This window comes from Heteronotia binoei, chromosome 18 (assembly GCF_032191835.1).
Source record: "Heteronotia binoei isolate CCM8104 ecotype False Entrance Well chromosome 18, APGP_CSIRO_Hbin_v1, whole genome shotgun sequence".
In the NCBI taxonomy this organism is placed as follows: Eukaryota; Metazoa; Chordata; class Lepidosauria; order Squamata; family Gekkonidae; genus Heteronotia; species Heteronotia binoei.
The window spans coordinates 38,728,080-38,746,031 of record NC_083240.1 but is presented as its reverse complement, the minus strand read 5'-3'; the positions used below and the strand labels follow the sequence as shown (position 1 = coordinate 38,746,031).

Genomic DNA, 17,952 nt, shown 5'->3' with positions numbered 1-17,952 from the left:
TCAGTACACAGAAGTCCTAGAAAAACCATAGACTAGGGGTGGCCAAACTTCCTTAATTTAAGAGCCGCACAGAATATCAGATGTTGCAAGACAGGAAGGAAGGAAGGCAGGCAAACAGATGGGGGAGGGAAGGAGGTGAGAAAGGTGGAAAGAAAGCAACTTTACCTTTAAATGGCTTGGCTTGGAGAAGACAAATGCCTTCTCCAAGTTGGCTGACAGGGCAGTGGGGGTTTAGAGAGCCATCTAATATGTGTGAAGGAGCCACATGTGGCTCCCGAGCCACAGTTTGGCCACCCCTGGCCTAGACAGCACGTTTTTCTTGGGGCAGGGCTTTTTTTGCACAAAAAGCCCAGCCGGAACTCATTTCCATATCAGGCCACACCCCTTGACACCAAGCCAGCCAGAACTGCGTTCTTGTGCATTCCTGCTAAAAAAAAAAAGGCCTTGGGCAGGGGTACGGTGAGCCTTCCAAATTCATTTACTTTATTTATATCCCACCTTTCTCCCCAATGGGGACCCACAGTGGCCCACCTCATTCTCCTCTCCTCCATTTTCACCTCACAACAACCCTGTGAGGTAGGTTAGGCTGAGCGTGTGGCTGGCCCAAGGTCCCACAGCGCAAATGGGGACTTGTGCTGGCTCCAAACGCCTTGAAATTTCTTGCAGGCCCCAATGGTAGAAAATACAATAACAAAGCCCATTCTGTTTTTTTTTCCTTTTATGGCAGATGTTTTGGTCCTCCAGCTGTTATTTCAAAAGTTCAATTACAGGCTGCTCCCCCCTCCGGTTTTTAAAAATCTGGTCATTCTGCGCCTTTCCTCTGTTCACTAAGAGTTACGAAATAATGGATTTTAGTAAGCCAGAGTTGTCCGTCGTCAGGGCTTGTCAGAGCAAATCCTTTCCCGTTCTTTTGCAACCCAACGTTAAAAACGAGCCTTCGTTAGGCCGAAGGGCCCTGTCAAAGCAGAGCGCTTTGCAAGACCTCCGCTCCCTGGCGAGCGACGCGCTACCGGATCGTAAGCCCTCGATCTTCTGAGATGAACTTGCAAAATGCTTTTGGCAAGCAAGCGAGGCAGGAAATCTGATGATTGTCAAATGCAAATCTGGAACGTTACAGCTGCCGGAGGCAGCATAACGAAGACTATTTTTAATGATGGAGGAAACATCTGGAAATAAAAAGCTATCCTTTCTTGTAGGGAACAGGGGATGTTTGGGGGAGAGCTGCAGCTCAGTGGCAGAGCATCAGCTAGGCATCCAGAAGGTCCCGGGTTCAATCCCCGGCATCTCCAGTTTAAAAAGCACCAAGCAGCAGGTGATGTGAAAGATCTCTCTGCTGGAGAGACCCTGGAAAGCCACTGCCAGTCTGAGCAGACAATACTGACTCTGGTGGACCATTGGCCTGATTCAGTATAAGGCAGCTTTGGATGTTCCATAGGTTCCAGTATTTTGATTCTTTCGTGTAGGGATTGACACGTGAAAGGGACGGGCAATGCTTGCCTGCAAGAACTCAGGCAAAGGAACACAGATGGAGCTGCTTTATACTGAATCAGATCATCAGTCCGTCAAGGTCAATATTATCTACTCCAGCGGTGTCGAACTCATTTGTTATGAGGTCCGAATCTGACATAAATGAGACCTTGTTGGGCTGAGCCATGTTGAGTTGGGCCGGGTCATGGGTGTACCTATTTATGACTAGGTAGCAGAGATAAAAACTTTATAAAGGACACAGGAAAAACACAAAGCTTTTTTTTTAGCACTAGGTCTTAAAGGTGCTTTCTTTGTATCTCTCCCTTGGGATCCAGGGAACTGGGCATGGGACGCTCTGGCTCTTTCCTTCCTTCCTCAGGGGACCAGAAAGGAGAGGACCTCAGCCAATAGAAGGAAGAGAGGCTTGGTTCAGTAGGTCTGCTGTCTTATTGAGAGAGCCTGGCAAAGCAAGCTATCCCTCCCCCCCTTCCTCCCCAAGGGAGGAGCCTCAGCCAATGGAGAAAGCAGAGGTTTTAGCTGCTGTGTGATTGAGCAAGACTAGCAAAGAAGGAAGCAAGAGAGAGGGAGAAGTAAGCAGATGACAGCCAGTTGCTCGACAGCCTGATAGGAGCCCTCCGGGGACCTGATTTGGCCCCTGGGCCGCAGGTTTGACACCCCTGATCTACTCAGACTGGCAGTGACTCTTAGGGAGAGGAGGTCTTTCCCATCACTTACTGCCAGACCTTTTAACTGGGGATGCCGGGGACTGAACCTGGGCCCTTCTGCATACCAAGCAGATGCTCTACCACTGAGCCACAGCTTCCTACACGAATATACATGAAGCTGCCTTATACTGAATCAAACCTTTGCTCCATCAAGGTCAGTATTGTCTACTCAGGTTGGCAGCAGCTCTCCAGGGTATCAGGCAGAGGTCCTTCAAGTCACCTGCTGCCTGATCCTTTTTAAACTGGAGGTGCTGGGGATTGAGGAGGGATGGTGGCTCAGTGGTAGAGCATCTGCTTGGGAAGAAGATGGTCCCAGGTTCAATCCCCGGCATCTCCAACTAAAAAAGGGTCCAGGCAAGTAGGCATGAAAAAACCTCAGCTTGAGACCCTGGAGAGCCGCTGCCAGTCTGAGTAGACAATGCTGACTTTAATAGACCCAGGGTCTGATTCAGTAGAAGGCAGCTTCATATGTTCATCTGCTTTGGGGAGAGACGGTGGCTCAGTGGTAGAGCATCTGCTTGGGAAGAAGATGCTCCCAGGTTCAATCTCCGGCATTTCCAACTAAAAAAGGGTCCAGGCAAGTAGGCGTGAAAAACCTCAGCTTGAGACCCTGGAGAGCCACTGCCAGTCTGAGTAGACAATACTGACTATGATGGACTGAGGGTCTGATTCAGTAGAAGGCAGCTTCATATGCTCATATAACCCGGGACCGTCTGCATGCCGAGCGGAGGCTCTGTCACTGAGCCAAAGTCCCTCCCTTGCTATTCAAAGAAAAATGTCCCCCTGGACTGTATAAAGGTGCACCGGGGATCTAGTCTTTGGACCCAAATAAACAGAGACTTTGGACCACTCCCTCCTGTTATCAGCCAGAGAGCCCAGGAGATGCTGGTGTGGGGAGGGGGGAAGAGATGCACCACTGAGCCATGAGAAGCCATCCACTCAAGTTTATAACAACACGGAAAATGTGAACTTGCAAACCTCCCTGCAGACTCGTTTTGGAGGAAATGGAAGGAGAACGAGGTCTTTTACAGATCTGTTCTTGAACTTGTGGAAACTTTCACTGTCCAAGGAAAGCCAACCGCGCTTTTTAAAAAATGCAGATGCTCCATACATTTTCTAAGAAACACAAACCTTTAGGCTACAATTGCACAAACACTTTCCTGAGAGCAAAGCCTCACTGACTAATATGGGACTTACTTTTGAGCAGACTTGCTTAGGATTCCTCCCTTAGACTGTGCCAGGGCTGCACAGAGTTTATATCACGGGTGGCCAAACGGTGGCTCAGGAGTCACATGTGGTTCTTTCACACACATCGTGTGACTCTTGAAGCCCCCACTGCCCTGCTGGCCAGCTTGGAGAAGGCATTTTTCTCTTTAAATGCATTCTCCAAGCCAGCCGACAGCTTGGAGAAGGCATTTAAAGTTGCTTTCTTTCCACCTCTTCCTCCCTTCTCCCCATCTGTTGTCCTTCTTCCTTCCTGCTCTCAAGCAACTGAAGTTCATGTCTTGCAACTCTCAAACATCTGATGTTTATTCTATTCGGTTCTTACGTTAAGGAAGTTTGGCCACCCCTCATTTATATGCAGCAACTGCAAGACAGAGAGAGAGACCAAGTCTGCACAGGCTCTCTTCCCCCAAGTGGCAGAGTTGCCGCGCTCTCTCCCACATCGCCATCTGACTGACAGGATGACCAACAAGATGCCTCTGGAAGACCGGCCAGCAGAGAATGGAGATGTCAGGCCTTACCTCCCCTCTAGTATTCGCAGCTAGACTGCTTTGGAACCTGGAGGTTCCATTTCGCTCTCCCAGCCTTTCCTCTCCCAGAGGAAAACAAACAAGGACACATGAGTGACATTGGCATATAACCAAATAGATGGGTTATGGGGTAAAGAGGGGTCTCCCCCACTGTGGGTGGTGGAATCTCTCATCCTTCCTCAGCCTGGGGAGGGGGGAAGGACCCACACTTTCTCAGTTGCCCACCTGTGGGAGGGTGGATGGGGGAATGAAGTCCTATTGGGGCAGACAGATCACCATTGGGGGGGGGGATGGAAGAATTTTGCTTCAACTTATGTCCTGAGGAGAGGGAGCTCCCCCCCCACACACACACCAATCTTCCCTGCCATATTTAGACAGACTCCCTTTCCTTCTTCCTCTCCTGTCCTCTCTGTCCAGGACAACCGTCCAGCGGCACCTTAAAGACTAACAATTTCCAGAGGAGCTTTCCCAAAGTCAGGGCTTGCTTCTTCGGGCAGCTGAAGGCATTTTCCCTCCTTTCCCCCCATGTCTTTTCCCTGCTGTTCACTCTCCTTTCCTATTTTTCTGTCCTCCTCTGTTTTTCCTTCCCCCCCTTTTCTTCTTTGTATTTTTCTTTCCTTCATCTCTTTTCCTTTCTCCCTCTGCAGCCCTTTCCTTCCCTCTTTCTTTCAGTATTGCCCAGCTGTTTTCCTTCCTTCTTTCTCTTTCTTACAGTATTGCCCAGCTGTTTGTTTGTTTTCTTTCTTCCTTTCTCTGACGATATTGCCCAGCTGCATGCTTTCTTTTCTTTCTCTCCCTTTCCCACCCTCCTCCGGCAGTCCCTTCCCCCCTTTGCCTGGCTCCTTCTCTCCTCCCGCTTTCCCTCCTCCTCCCTCCTCACCACCGGGGCGCCGATCTTGACGAGCTCCCGGGCCTCGGTCCAGGCTCCGACGGGGACGAGCAGGCGGAGCCTCCGGCCGCAGCGGCCCCAGCAGGAGGGGCGAACGGGCAGGACCTGGGGCGTTCGGTCGGCGGCCTCCCTCGGCTCCTCCATCCTCACCTCCTGGGGCTCAATCCCGGGCGGCGGCGGCGGGTTCCCTCCGAGCTCCCTCCAACCGCCGCCCCACCCGGGCAGCCCCGCTCTGCCCACCGACCACGCAGTTGCCAGGCGCCAGCCACGTGCAGGGCAGGAGGCCAAGGCCACGCCCACCCGGGGAATCCCCTGCCCCATTGGGCGGAGCGGGTCCTGACGCACACGGAGTGGGCGGGGCAATCCTCCCACCCCACCCCCCAAATACCAACCTATTAATAATAAACGCTATTAATAGTCAACATCTAGGGTTGCCAATCCTCCCTCGCTTCAGGGTCATCTGAAGGGGGGGGGGGGATGTCTGCTGGGAGCTCTATTATTCCCCATGGAGACATTCCCAAAAGAAATAACGGCGAATTGATCCGGGGGCCGGGGTGGGGGGGGCCTGTTTTTTTAGGTGGAGGCACCAGATTTGCAGCACAGCATCTCCCTCTCATGAAAACAACCCCCGCAGTTTCAACAAGATTGGACTAGGGGGGGTCCAATTCTGTGAGCCCCCAAATAAGCTGCCCCTAGCCTTCGTTATATTTCTAATGGAGAGAAGGCATTTAAAAGGTGTGCAATCCCATTAAATGTGATAGCCGGAACTCCCTTTGGAGTTTGTCACACCCTTGCTCCTGGTTCCACCTGCAAAGTATCCTGGCTCCACCAGCTATTTCCTGAATTGGAACTCGCAGCCTTATCAACATCTCAGTAACAGTAATTATTAGTAAAGAACGCCTTAGGAAGTTTACTGAAAGGAACTGTTTTAATAGCAGCCAATAACATTATCAGTTGCTATTCTCTCCCCCACCTCCCTCCTTCCCTTTTATATCCCTGTTCCCCAGAGATGGATTAGAACAGGGGAGGCCAACAGTAGCACGCCAGATGTTTTTTTGCCTACAACTCCCATCAGCCCCAGCCATTGGCCATGCTAGTTGGGGCTGATGGGAGTTGTAGGCAAAAAACATCTGGAGAGCTACCGTTGACCACCCCTGGATTAGAAAGATTTTTGTCTGTCATCTTTCTATTGCGTTGCACTGGTTTCTTGTTCAAGGATAGTTTTAATGGTTGTAATTTGCTATTGTTTATTGTCCATGTATATGGTGTAAGCCAGCCACCCTGAATCCTACAGTTTAGGGGAGGGCAGCCAATAAATTGAATTTAAAAAATAAATATTGATGATCACTAGGATCAGTAATAGGGTTTTCAATAGCACTGATAACAGACAGTAGCCGGTAACATCAACACTACTGCTATCAAGGTTTAAAATTAACAGTGAGAATGACGAATAAGACGGGGATGACTAATAAGATGCCCCAACAAACCAGCTCAGTCCAGTTTGCTGAAGGTTCCTGGGCGGCACAGTTGCGCAAGGGTTTCCGCCGGTGCTGTAGGCCAAGGCCAAAGTATACATGAGGCTCACAGCACCGCCCCCCCCCCCCAACACACACACGTTCATGTTCAACAGCTGTGGGTAGGCATCAGATGGCAAGTCTTCCGTATCTGCTCAAAGGTCACACTTTGAAATGGCCCGGTGCCATCCATCTTTGGATGTCCGGATTCCAAGCCCAGAGGGGGTCCCTGCCCCCAAAGAACTGTCAGGAAAAGGAGGGAAAGGGAGGCTCGGCTACATCCTAGAAACTGTACCTTGGGGCATCTGCCTATACAAATATGAACCCCTCCTCCTCCTTCTCCTCTTTTCATCATCATCATTATGTTTGTAGTTATCTTTTGGGCTCCTTTTTAAAATGACGAAAATGTCCTCTTTTGGGGTTGGAAGCCTAGGGATATTCTTAGTTAGTACTAGCAATTATTGCAGCAATGATTGCAGGGGTATTTAAAACGATTTATCACAAGGATCACTTGTTTTAAGTAATCAGGTGGGGAATGTGTCCTCGTTTGCTTTTCAAATAGGGGTGCCAGCCTCCAGGTTGGGCCTGGAGATCACCTGCTTTTACAACTGATCTCCAGTTGGCAGAGATCAGCTCCCCTGGAGAAAAGGGCTGCTTTGAAGGGGGGACTGTATGGCATTTGTACCATGCTGAGGCCCCTCCCCTCCCCAAACCCCGCCCTCTCCCAGATCCACCTCCAAAGTCTCCAGGTATTTTCCAACACGGATCTGGCAACCCTATTTTCAAAACACGGTTTGGAGGGGACTCCCCACTTCAGGGTCATCAGAAAATGGGGGGGGGGATATCTGCTGGGCACTCCATTATTCCCTATGGAGACCAGTTCCCAAAGGTTATAATGGAAAATTGATCCATGGGTATCTGGGGCTCGGGAGGGGCTTCTTTTTTTTTAGATAGAGACACCAAATTTGCAGCATAGCATCTGGTGCCTCTCCTAAAAACACCCTCCAAGTTTTAAAAAGATAACAGGGGGTCCAATTTTTATGAGCCCCAAAAGAAGGTTCCCCTATCCTTCATTATTTCCAAAGGAGGGAAGGCATTTTAAAAGTGTGCGGCCCCTTCAAATGCGATGGCCAGAATTCCCTTTGGAATTCAATTACGCTTGTCACACCCTTGCTCCTGGTTTCATCCCCAAAATCTCCAGATATTTATTAGACTGGACTTGGCAACCCTAAGCTAGACTATACCCTGATCCAGAGCAAGGGCAATCCGACTGGGCCTCAGCTACTCTGTCAGGTGGGACATTTAGCGGAACAAATGCCGTCTGCATGTGACATGCAAGCTCACCTCAAAGGTCAGGGTTCCTGAATTGGTTTTCCCCCAATTTCCAAACCACTTGCAAATATTTGCACATGGGATTGTGTGCAGCAGATTCAGAACAGATCTTCTTCCCCCTCATATACACTTAAGCCCTTCTCTCTTTCCTCCCCTATTCTCCCTCCAAGGGAGGTTTTGCAACTCACAGAGTCCCTGATAACAGTGGATCAATTCTCTATTACACCCTATGGGAACTGGTCTCCATAGGGAATAATGGAGTGCCCAGCAGACGTTTCCCTCCTCGCTCCTCGCTTTGTGATGACCCTGAAGCGGGGGAAGGGCCTCCAAAACGGGGGGATCCCCAAGATGGACGGTCTTTTCTCTCACCATTATATAAGGAGTAGCTTACTAAATGTGTGGATAAAGTACAAGAAATATGGCGATGAGAGAAGACCTTTGTGGATAGTGCCGGCGGAGGTGATAAAATTAACGGCCAAAACAGTTAAGGAAAAACAACTATCATACAACCAACTACTAAAAATACAAAGTGGGAAAATAGAAATGAAAACTGCAGAAGAATTGAATTATAAATATGATTGGTTTCAAATGCAACAAATAAAAAGTTTGATGGAGAATGATGTAAAAGCGGAAGGAATAAGGAAAGAGCAAACAGAAATGGAAAGAGTTCTGCTTGGAGATAATGAGAAATTAATTTCAAAAGTGTACAAATTACTTTTACAATGGACTACAGAAGATGAAGTAGTGAAATCTCAAATGATAAAATGGGCAATTAATGTAAATAAAGAAATAAAGATGGAATCTTGGGAACATTTGTGGAAAAACTCTATGAAACTCGCAACATGTCATAGTATTAAAGAGAACTGTTTTAAGATGATGTATAGATGGTACATGACTCCAAAAAAATTAGCAAAGATGAACAATAAGATGCCAGATAGGTGTTGGAAATGTAAAAAGCATGAAGGCTCTTTCTACCATATGTGGTGGACTTGTGAAAGAGCTAAAATGTTTTGGCAGATGATTCAACAAGAGATATCTAAGATCCTAGGATATGAATTTAAAAAAGAAGCAGAGACATTTCTGCTGGGATTACAAATGGAGAATTTTCCAAAAGAAGATAGAACTTTAATATGGTACTTGCTCTCAGCTGCAAGGACATTGTATGCGCAGTTGTGGAAGCAAGAAAAAATACCAGAAAAATGGGACTGGACTTTAAAAGTTATGTCATGGAGTGAAATGGATAAGCTAACAAGAAAATTAAGAGACTGCGATTTAGAACTCTTTAATCGGGAGTGGAAGAAATTCAGAAGATATGTAGAAAAAGAGTGGAAAATAAAAGGACACTGGACAGTTTTTGAAGATTAAGACCTTTAAGACAAGAATATAACTTTTGAAGGGTTTTTTTTTTCTTTCTTAATCAACTTTTGTTTTTTCTTGATAGTTAAAGGTACCTTTAATATCTGTTTTCTAAAAAATAACACTGGCGGGGGTCAATTATTGGGGGGTGGGGTGGGAGGAAAGTAAGATGTGGGGTAGAATGATGCTTTCATCTTAAGGGTTTTTTTTATAAGCTGTAGAAATAGTTCTACTACCATATGTTACTAATAAAATTGTTTATACAAAACGGGGGGATCCCCTGCCCCCGCCTGGGGATTGGCAACCCTAGGAATGCTAGAATAACCAGCGTGTGCAAGAAAAAACAGCAGGCAAAGATTTTGATGGCCCTAGAGGGCTGCCTAGGAATTTGGCAGTGGAGAGGAGCTGTCAAATTGCAGCCAGTTTAAGGCTACCCCAGAAGGTTTTCAAGGCAAGAGTCGTTCAGAGGTAGTGGTACCATTGTCTACCACTGCAGAGCCACCCTGGACTTCACTCGTAATCTCCCATCTGGTTAGCCTGGGCCAATCAGGTCAGGGCAGAGGTTCTTTACAGAGAGCGAAGGGACAGAGGTGAACAGCTGGCATAAACCTCACTATTAACTGTGCAAGGATTTCCGTCCGTGCATTCAAACATTCCTGTCAAGTTCTCCTGTGTATATCGATTATTTAACGAGACCATCGTATGACGCTTCCAAATACAGGAGTTGCAGCCAGGGACGGCCCTAGATTGCCTGGCACCCTAGGCGAGGCTAATTTCTGCCCCCCACCCCCACACTGATGACATCACCAAGTCTCTCTAGAGCCAGTGTGGTGTAGTGGTTAAGTGTGCGGACTCTTATCTGGGAGAACCTGGTTTGATTCCCCACTCCTCCACTTGCACCTGCTAGCATGGCCTTGGGTCAGCCATAGCTCTGGCAGAGGTTGTCCTTGAAAGGGCAGCTGCTGGGAGAGCCCTCTCCAGCCCCACCCACCTCACAGGGTGTCTGTTGTGGGGGAGGAAGGTAAAGGAGATTGTGAGCCGCTCTGAGACTCTTCGGAGTGGAGGGCGGGATATAAATCCAATATCTTCGTCTGCCTCACAGGGTGTCTGTTGTGGGAAGGGGAAGGGAAAGGAGATTGTGAGCCCCTCTGAGACTCTTCGGAGTGGAGGGTGGGATATAAATCCAATATCATCTTCTTCTTTTTCATGGGGGCCAGGCTGGTGCGTGGGAATCGAACCAGGTGATTGCCAAGGGTGTCAGCTCCTAGCAGGGGCAAGCGCCCCCTCCCTGTTCATGCCATCCCTGAGCCTCCGGCTCATTTTTTCTTGGCTGAGGGATTGGAGGAGCTTCCCCGATCCCTCAGAGCCGAGAAAGAGCGGCGCTTCCCTTCCCCAGCGACCTCCGAGGGTGCTGCGGAAGTGAAGCGCTGAGTTCTTTTGGCTCTGAGGGATTGGAGGAGCTCCCCCAATCCCTTAGGCTTAGAGCCAAGAAAGAGCGGCGCTGAGGAAGGGAAGCTTCAGGTGCCTGGCACGATGACCTCACCTCTGGGTGACATCATCACGCTGCATGCGTGAAAATTTTTCTCCGAGAGGAGCGCATAAGAACATCAGAGAAGCCATGTTGGATCAGGCCAATGGCCCATCCAGTCCAACACTCTGTGTCACGCTGTGGCCCATATATGTGTGTGTGTGTGTATATATATAGACACACACACACGCACACACACATATATATATATATACATATATATATATATATATATATATATATATATATATATATATATATATATATATATATATATATATATATATATATATATATATATATATATATATATATATATATATATTGTTGCTAATAGCCACTGATGGACCTCTGCTCCATATTTTTATCCAATCCCCTCTTAAGGCTGGCTATGCTTGTAGCCGCCACCACCTCCTGTGGCAGTGAATTCCACATGTTACTCACCCTTTGGGTGAAGAAGTACTTCCTTTTATCCGTTTTAACCCGACTGCTCAGCCATTTCATTGAATGACCACGAGTTCTGGTATTGTGAGAAAGGGAGAAAAGTACTTCTTTCTCTGCTTTCTCCATCCCATGCATCATCTTGTAAACCTCTATCATGTCACCCTGCAGTCGACATTTCTCCAAGCTGAAGAGCCCCAAGCGTTTTAACCTTTCTTCATAGGGAAAGTGTTCCAAACCTTTAATCATTCTAGTTGCCCTTTTCTGCACTTTTTCCAATGCTGTAATATCCTTTTTGAGGTGCGGTGACCAGAATTGTACACAGTATTCCAAATGAGACCGCACCATCGATTTATACAGGGGCATTATGATACTGGCTGATTTGTTTTCAATTCCCTTCCTAATAATTCCCAGCATGGCATTGGCCTTTTTTATTGCAATCGCACACTGTCTTGACATTTTCAGTGAGTTATCTACCACGACCCCAAGATCTCTCTCTTGGCCAGTCTCTGCCAGTTCACAACCCATCAACTTGTATTTGTAGCTGGGATTCTTGGCCCCAATGTACATTACTTTGCACTTGGCCACATTGAACCTCAACGTTGACGCCCACTCACCCAGCCTCAACAGATCCCTTTGGAGTGCCTCACAATCCTCTCTGGTTCTCACCACCCTGAACAATTTAGTGTCATCTGCAAACTTGGCCACTTCACTGCTTACTCCCAACTCCAGATCATTAATGAACAAGTTAAAGAGCATGGGATCCAGTACTGAGCCCTGCGGCACCCCACTGGTTACCGTCCTCCATTGTGAAGACTGCCCGTTTATACTCACTCTCTGCTTTCTATTAATTAGCCAGTTTTTGATCCACAAGAGGACGTGTCCTTTTACTCCATGACTCTCGAGCTTACTAAGGATCCTTTGATGAGGAACTTTAGCAAAAGCTTTCTGGAAGTCAAGGTAAACAACATCTATTGGGTTCCCTTTGTCCATATGTTTGTTCACCCCCTCAAAGAACTGTAACAGGTTAGTGAGGCAAGATCTTCCCTTACAGAACTCATGCTGAGTATTCCTCAATAACTTGTGTTCATCAATGTGCCTACTCATTCTGTTCTTGATAATGCTTTCTACCAACTTTCCCGGTATTGAAGTCAGACTGACTGGCCTGTAATTTCCCGGATCTCCTCTGGAACCCTTTTTAAAGATGGGGGTGACATTTGCTACCTTCCAGTTCTCAGGAACAGAGGCAGATTTCAATGAAAGATTACATATTTTTGTCAGGAGATCCACAAGTTCAACTTTGAGTTCTTTCAAAGTTGCCATCCGGACTTGGTGACTTATTAGATTTTAATTCGTCAATCAGTTGTAGGACCTCCTCTCTTGTCACCTCAATCTGACTCAGGTCTTTCAACACCCCTTCCAAAATTAGTGGTTCTGGAGTGGGCAAACACTTCTCATCTTCCATAGTGAAGACAGAGGCAAAAAAATGCATTTAGTTTTTCAGCCATTTCCCTATCCTCCTTCAGTAATCCTTTTACCCCTTGGTCATCCAAGGGCCCCACTGCCATCCTGGCTGGTTTCCTGCTTCTAATATATTTGAAGAAATTTTTATCGTTGGTCTATGTTTTTTTGCAATATGCTCCTCATAGTCCCTTTTTGCCTGCCTGATCACAGTCTGGCATTTGATTTGCCACAGCCTGTGTTCCCTTTTATTAATCTCACTTGGACTAGCTTTCCACTGCTTAAAGTAGTCCTTCTTACCTTTTACAGCTTCCATTGTTTTGTTTGTTAACCATGCAGGCCTTTTCTTATACCAGTTTGTGCCTTTCCTAACTTGTGGTATATATTTTATCTGAGCTTCTAGGATTGTAGTTTTAAATAGCCTCCAAGCTTCCCCAAGGGTTTTGACTGTATTTACCTTTCCTTTCAGTTTCCTCTTCACATGCCTCCTCATCTCAGAGAATTTACCCCTTTTAAAGTTAAACGTGATGGTGCTGGTCTTTTGGGGCAACTCCCTATTTATACAAATGGTGAAATCAATAACGTTATGGTCACTGCTCCCAAGCAGTGCGATCCCTTTTACATCTCTCACCAAGTCTTGGGCATTACTTAGAACCAAATCCAGGATCGCCCCACCCCTGGTAGGTTCTGTGACCATCTGCTCCATAGCACAGTCATTGAGAGCATCTAGAAACTCAGTCTCTTTCTCGCGACCTGAACACATATTGACCCAATCAATCTGCGGGTAGTTAAAATCACCTATTACGACACAGTTTTTACGTTTAGCTATCTTTAATCCTTCCATCATATTATAATCATCCTCTATCTTTTGATTTGGTGGGATTCTGCCTTGGGTGCCAGAACCCCACGCGCTGGGCACCCAATTTGGCACCCCCAGAAGGCCAGCGCCCTAGACAATCACCTAGTTTGCCTACTGGCAGGGCCGGGCTGGCTTGCAGCAAACAGTGTTAGGGATGCAGAAACTCTTTAGACTATTAACCCACATGTCAATGACTACAGGGTTTGACAAATCAAGTGCTAGGTCTGCGCTTTGAATTTTTATTGCATTGCTTCGTATTTTTAACACTTGTTTTATTGCAGCATCTCTCAGCAGTTCCTAGTTGAAATAACAAGGGTCGACTCCAACCAGCTTCTCTGCTGGTGAAAAGGGGAGGAAGGGGTCCCCTTTGACCACCAAAAAGGCTGTGTTTGGGTTCATGGGGCCTGCATGGATGAAAGCCGTGTGGGGAGCTGTAAAAAAAGAGGCAAATTGTCCAGAAAAGCTGGCTCAATCTATCCTGCAGCTTTATTGATAATTTCACACCAGAATGTTTTGATGGAGGACATAAAAGTAAATGTGCATGAAGTTCATGCAATTGCTTCTTCGTATGTAACCTTAGCTTTCCGCCACTCATTGTGTGTGTGGCTGGGGTGAATCCATTTTCTAATCAGTTCCTTTCTAGATCGGCTCCGGTTTTTAATTACATGGATCTTTCCAGAGCAGTAAGGGGATTATAAGAAATCAGGAGGTGTAGTGTATCAGTAACAACATGCGCCCCGCGCAGAGGCAACTGGGCTGTCCCAGAAGCCTCCAGCGCAGGGCGCGGAATCACCCGCCAATCAACAGTTGCGGCGGGTAGTTCAACAGGTCAGGATTGGCCTGACCGACCCAGTAGGCTGTACCGGGAATTGTATATAAGCGGGGCCCGGCCCGCGTGCTCCCTCTCTTGCAACGTGCTCCTAATAAACTATGTTGCCCTACTCTCGTCTCCGCTTCGAGTACGTTACACTGGCGACGAGGATGGGATCTTAGCCTCAGCGGCTACCACGGAGATCTAGGGCAACCACGAGTCCTGACCGCCGCCGCCATGGCCACACAGAACGGGACCACCGGCTACATCGAGACATTCGACCCCGCCAATCCCGAGGGCTGGGAGTCCTACGCGGAGCGGGTCGAGCTCTACCTCAGGGCCAACAAGGTCACCGACGCCGGCACGAAGAGGGACGTTCTCCTGAGCGTCTGCGGGCCAGCCACGTTCGAGATCGCCAAGGGTCTCTCGGCTCCCGTCCGCCTCACGGAGAAGTCCTACGAGGAGATCATCAGACTCCTCACCGGCCATTTCTCACCACAGCCTTCGCGGGTGGCCCGTCGGTTCCTGTTCCACAGAAGGGACCAGGCAGTGGGGGAATCGGCCGCCGACTACCTGGCGGCCCTCCGCAAGATCGCCGGGAACTGCAACTTCCCCCAGCTGGAAGACACACTGGCCGACCGATTCACGTGGGGCCTCCGCGACGAGAGGCTCCAGCAGAAGCTCTTCGCCAAAGAAGAGCTCACCCTCCAGAGCGCCTTCAGCGAGGCGGTGGCATTCGAGAGGACCTCCAGGACCTTCCCCAAGGCCCGGACAGAAGCCGCCCACCACGAGGAGCTGGACCACGACTGCCCAGAGGAGGAAGAAGCCCACCAGCTGCGCCGCCCAACGCCCCCGAGCGGCCGAACGACCCCCAGCGACGGAGAGGGTCCCGGCCACCAAGTGCGCCAGCTGCGGCGACCCCCACGACAGGCGGGACTGCCGGTACCGTACCTGGGACTGCCGGAGCTGCGGAAAAACGGGCCACATTGCGAGGGCTTGCCGAGCCAAGCTCAACCGCCGGAGGCCGACCACGCATCACGAGTCGGCGGAGTTCCACTCCACGGACTCCACGTCCCTGCAGGTACTGAACTTGCCCCTCTCCACCCCCAATAAAATCAAAATGGCGGTCCTCATCGAAGGGAACCCCTGCCAAATGGAAGTGGACTCTGGTTCCTCCATCTCCATTATAGCGGAGGAAACCCTGAGGAAGCTGTGTCCCCCCCAGCGGCTGCAACTAAGGCCGGCGAATTTCATACTCCGGGACTTTCAGAAGAATCCGGTGCAAATCGCGGGGTGGGCGCGGGTGCAAGTCGAGCGGGGGTCCTTCTACGGCCCGCTGGACATCCTGGTGGTAAAGCGCCAGCTTACCACCCTGCTAGGACTGGCGTGGTTCAAACCCTTGGGGATCCGGTTGGAAGGGGTGGGGCAAACCCTAACACCCAGGGGGTTCGGGGAGATATGCCAAGAGTTCCCTGACGTGTTCGATGGTTCTCTAGGGAGCTACAAAGGGCCGGCCATCTCCCTACCGCTAGACCCCACGGTCAGGCCGATTCGGCTCAAGGCGAGGAGGGTCCCGTTCGCTTTAAAGCCAAAAATAGAGGCCGAACTAGACCGCCTCACAGCCCAGGGAGTCCTGGAGCCCGTGGACTACGCAACCTGGGAGACCCCCATCGTAACCCCTATCAAGCCAAACGGGGAGGTGCGGATCTGTGCAGACTATAAATGCACGATAAACAAGGCACTGCAGGATAACCCCTACCCAGTGCCGGTGGTGAGCCACGTTCTGGCTGCCCTAGCGGGGTCCAAGATCTTCGGGAAGCTGGACCTGGTACAGGCCTACCAACAGCTCCCGGTAGATGCTAAGACGGCGGAAGCCCAAACTATAGTGACACACAGGGGGGCCTTCCGGGTGAGGAGGCTTCAATTCGGGGTTGGCGTCGCTCCCGGGATCTTCCAGAGTATAATGGACGCTCTCCTGAAAGGGATCCCCGGGGTCCAGCCGTTTTTTGATGACGTGCTAGTCGCCGCCCCGGACCCCGAAGAATTCGGCAACCGCCTAAGAGAGTTGTGCCCCCCAAAAGCAGTGAGGGTCTGGCAGGGCTCTTCTTCTAGCAGGACCTCCTCTGCATATTAGGCCACGCCCCCCTGATGTAGCCAATCCTCCAAGAGTTTACAAGGCTCTTAGTACAGGGCCTACTGTAAACTCCAGGATTATTAACTACATCAGGGGGCGTGGCCTAATATGCAGAGGAGGTCCTGCTAGAAAAAGAACCCTGGGGTCTGGCAACTCTACACAATATTTCCCCCCATCCATCCTCCAACTTATTTCCATTATGTAAGGAAATAACCTAAGGCTGGCCCTGTTGCTGCATCAGCCCATACATCATCCAGTTCAGCCACCTCTTTCCTACAATTGCTCACTCTGTTGCCAGCTCCAGGTTGGGAAAAACCTGGAGATCTTTGGGGGTGGAGCCTGGGGAAAGCGGAGTTTGGGGAGGGAAAGGACTGCAGTGTGGTATAGACGTCACAGAGCCCGCCTTCCAAAGTGGCCATTTTGTCCAGGTGAATGAGCTGATCTCTGTTGCCAGGAGACCAGGCGTAATCCCAGGAGATCTCTAGGCCGGAGTCTGTCAACCTTGCCAACCAAAGGCCCAGAGCAGGTTGCTCTCTCCAGAAACTGGCATTCAAAGATATACTGTCTCCGAATATGGAGGTTCCATTTAGCCTTCCTATATGAACATATGAAGCTGCCTTCTACTGAATCAGACCGTCGGTCCATCAAAGTCAGTGTTATGCATTGAACCTAAGTAACCAGACCTCATGGCGCTCGCGACTAAAGGCGACCCTTGGGTCCTGGATGGAGCTTGCCTGAGGCCCCGCCCACCAAGATCTGTGGTGGGAAGTTGACCGACCAGGATTGGCCTGGTCGGATGAGGGGGCTGTACCGGGCAATGTATATAAGCGGGGCCCGGCCCACGTGCTCTCTCTCTTGTGTGATGTACTACTAAATAAACTATGTTGCTTTCAAACCGTCTCGGTCCTCAGTACATTACAGTCAGTCTGGTCTACTCAGACTGGCAGCAACTCTCCAGGGTCTCAAGCTGAGGTTTTTAATGCCTATTTGCCTGGACCCTTTTTAGTTGGAGATGCCGGGGACTGAACCTGGGACCTTCTGCTTACCAAGCAGATGCTCTACCACTGAGCCATCATCCCTCCCCAAAGGTAAAGGCAGTCCCCCGTGCAAGCACCAGTCGTTTCCGACTTGGGTGATGTCGCATCACGACATTTTCACGGCAAACTTTTTTTTGGAGTGGCTTGCCATTGCCTTCCTCAGTCATCTACATTTCCCGCCCCCCGCCGCAGCAAGCTGGGTACTCATTTTACCAACTTCAGAAGGATGGGAGGCTGAGTCAACCTGGAGCCAGCTACCTGAACCCAGCTTCCACCGGGCTTGAACTCAGGTCATGAGCAGAGAACTCGGACTGCAGTACTGCAGCGTTACCACTCTGCGCCATGGGGCATGGTTAATAGCTAGCGAGAGACTTCTCCTTCTTGTGGTTTCTTTAATTTCCTTGTAAGCCAACTAAGCTAGCAGCTATCGAGATACCCTGCGGCAGTGATTTCCCAAAGAAATTTATTAATTAGGCATTAACAAGTTTGCTTCCATCCCCATAGGCTTCCATTATCATGGTGTTCGATCATCTTTTCCTCCCTTAAATTACAAGGCCTCCACCCTGGCTCTGGCTGCTTCTGACCACGGAGATTTAATTAACTACCAGGGCTAACCCAACAGTTAATAAGCGATTTATTTGTTG

General features: G+C 49.3%; 1 protein-coding gene across 1 annotated transcript in view; it reads right to left on the bottom strand.

Moving 5' to 3' along the window:
- Window positions 1-5,156, bottom strand: part of LOC132586844 (multidrug and toxin extrusion protein 2-like) — a 37,799-nt gene extending 32,643 nt beyond the window's left edge. The window contains exon 1 of the mRNA XM_060258977.1: window positions 4,827-5,156. Coding sequence (XP_060114960.1) covers window positions 4,827-5,156 — 330 coding nt within the window. The remainder of the gene's footprint in view (window positions 1-4,826) is intronic.
- Between the last annotated feature and the right edge of the window lie 12,796 nt (window positions 5,157-17,952).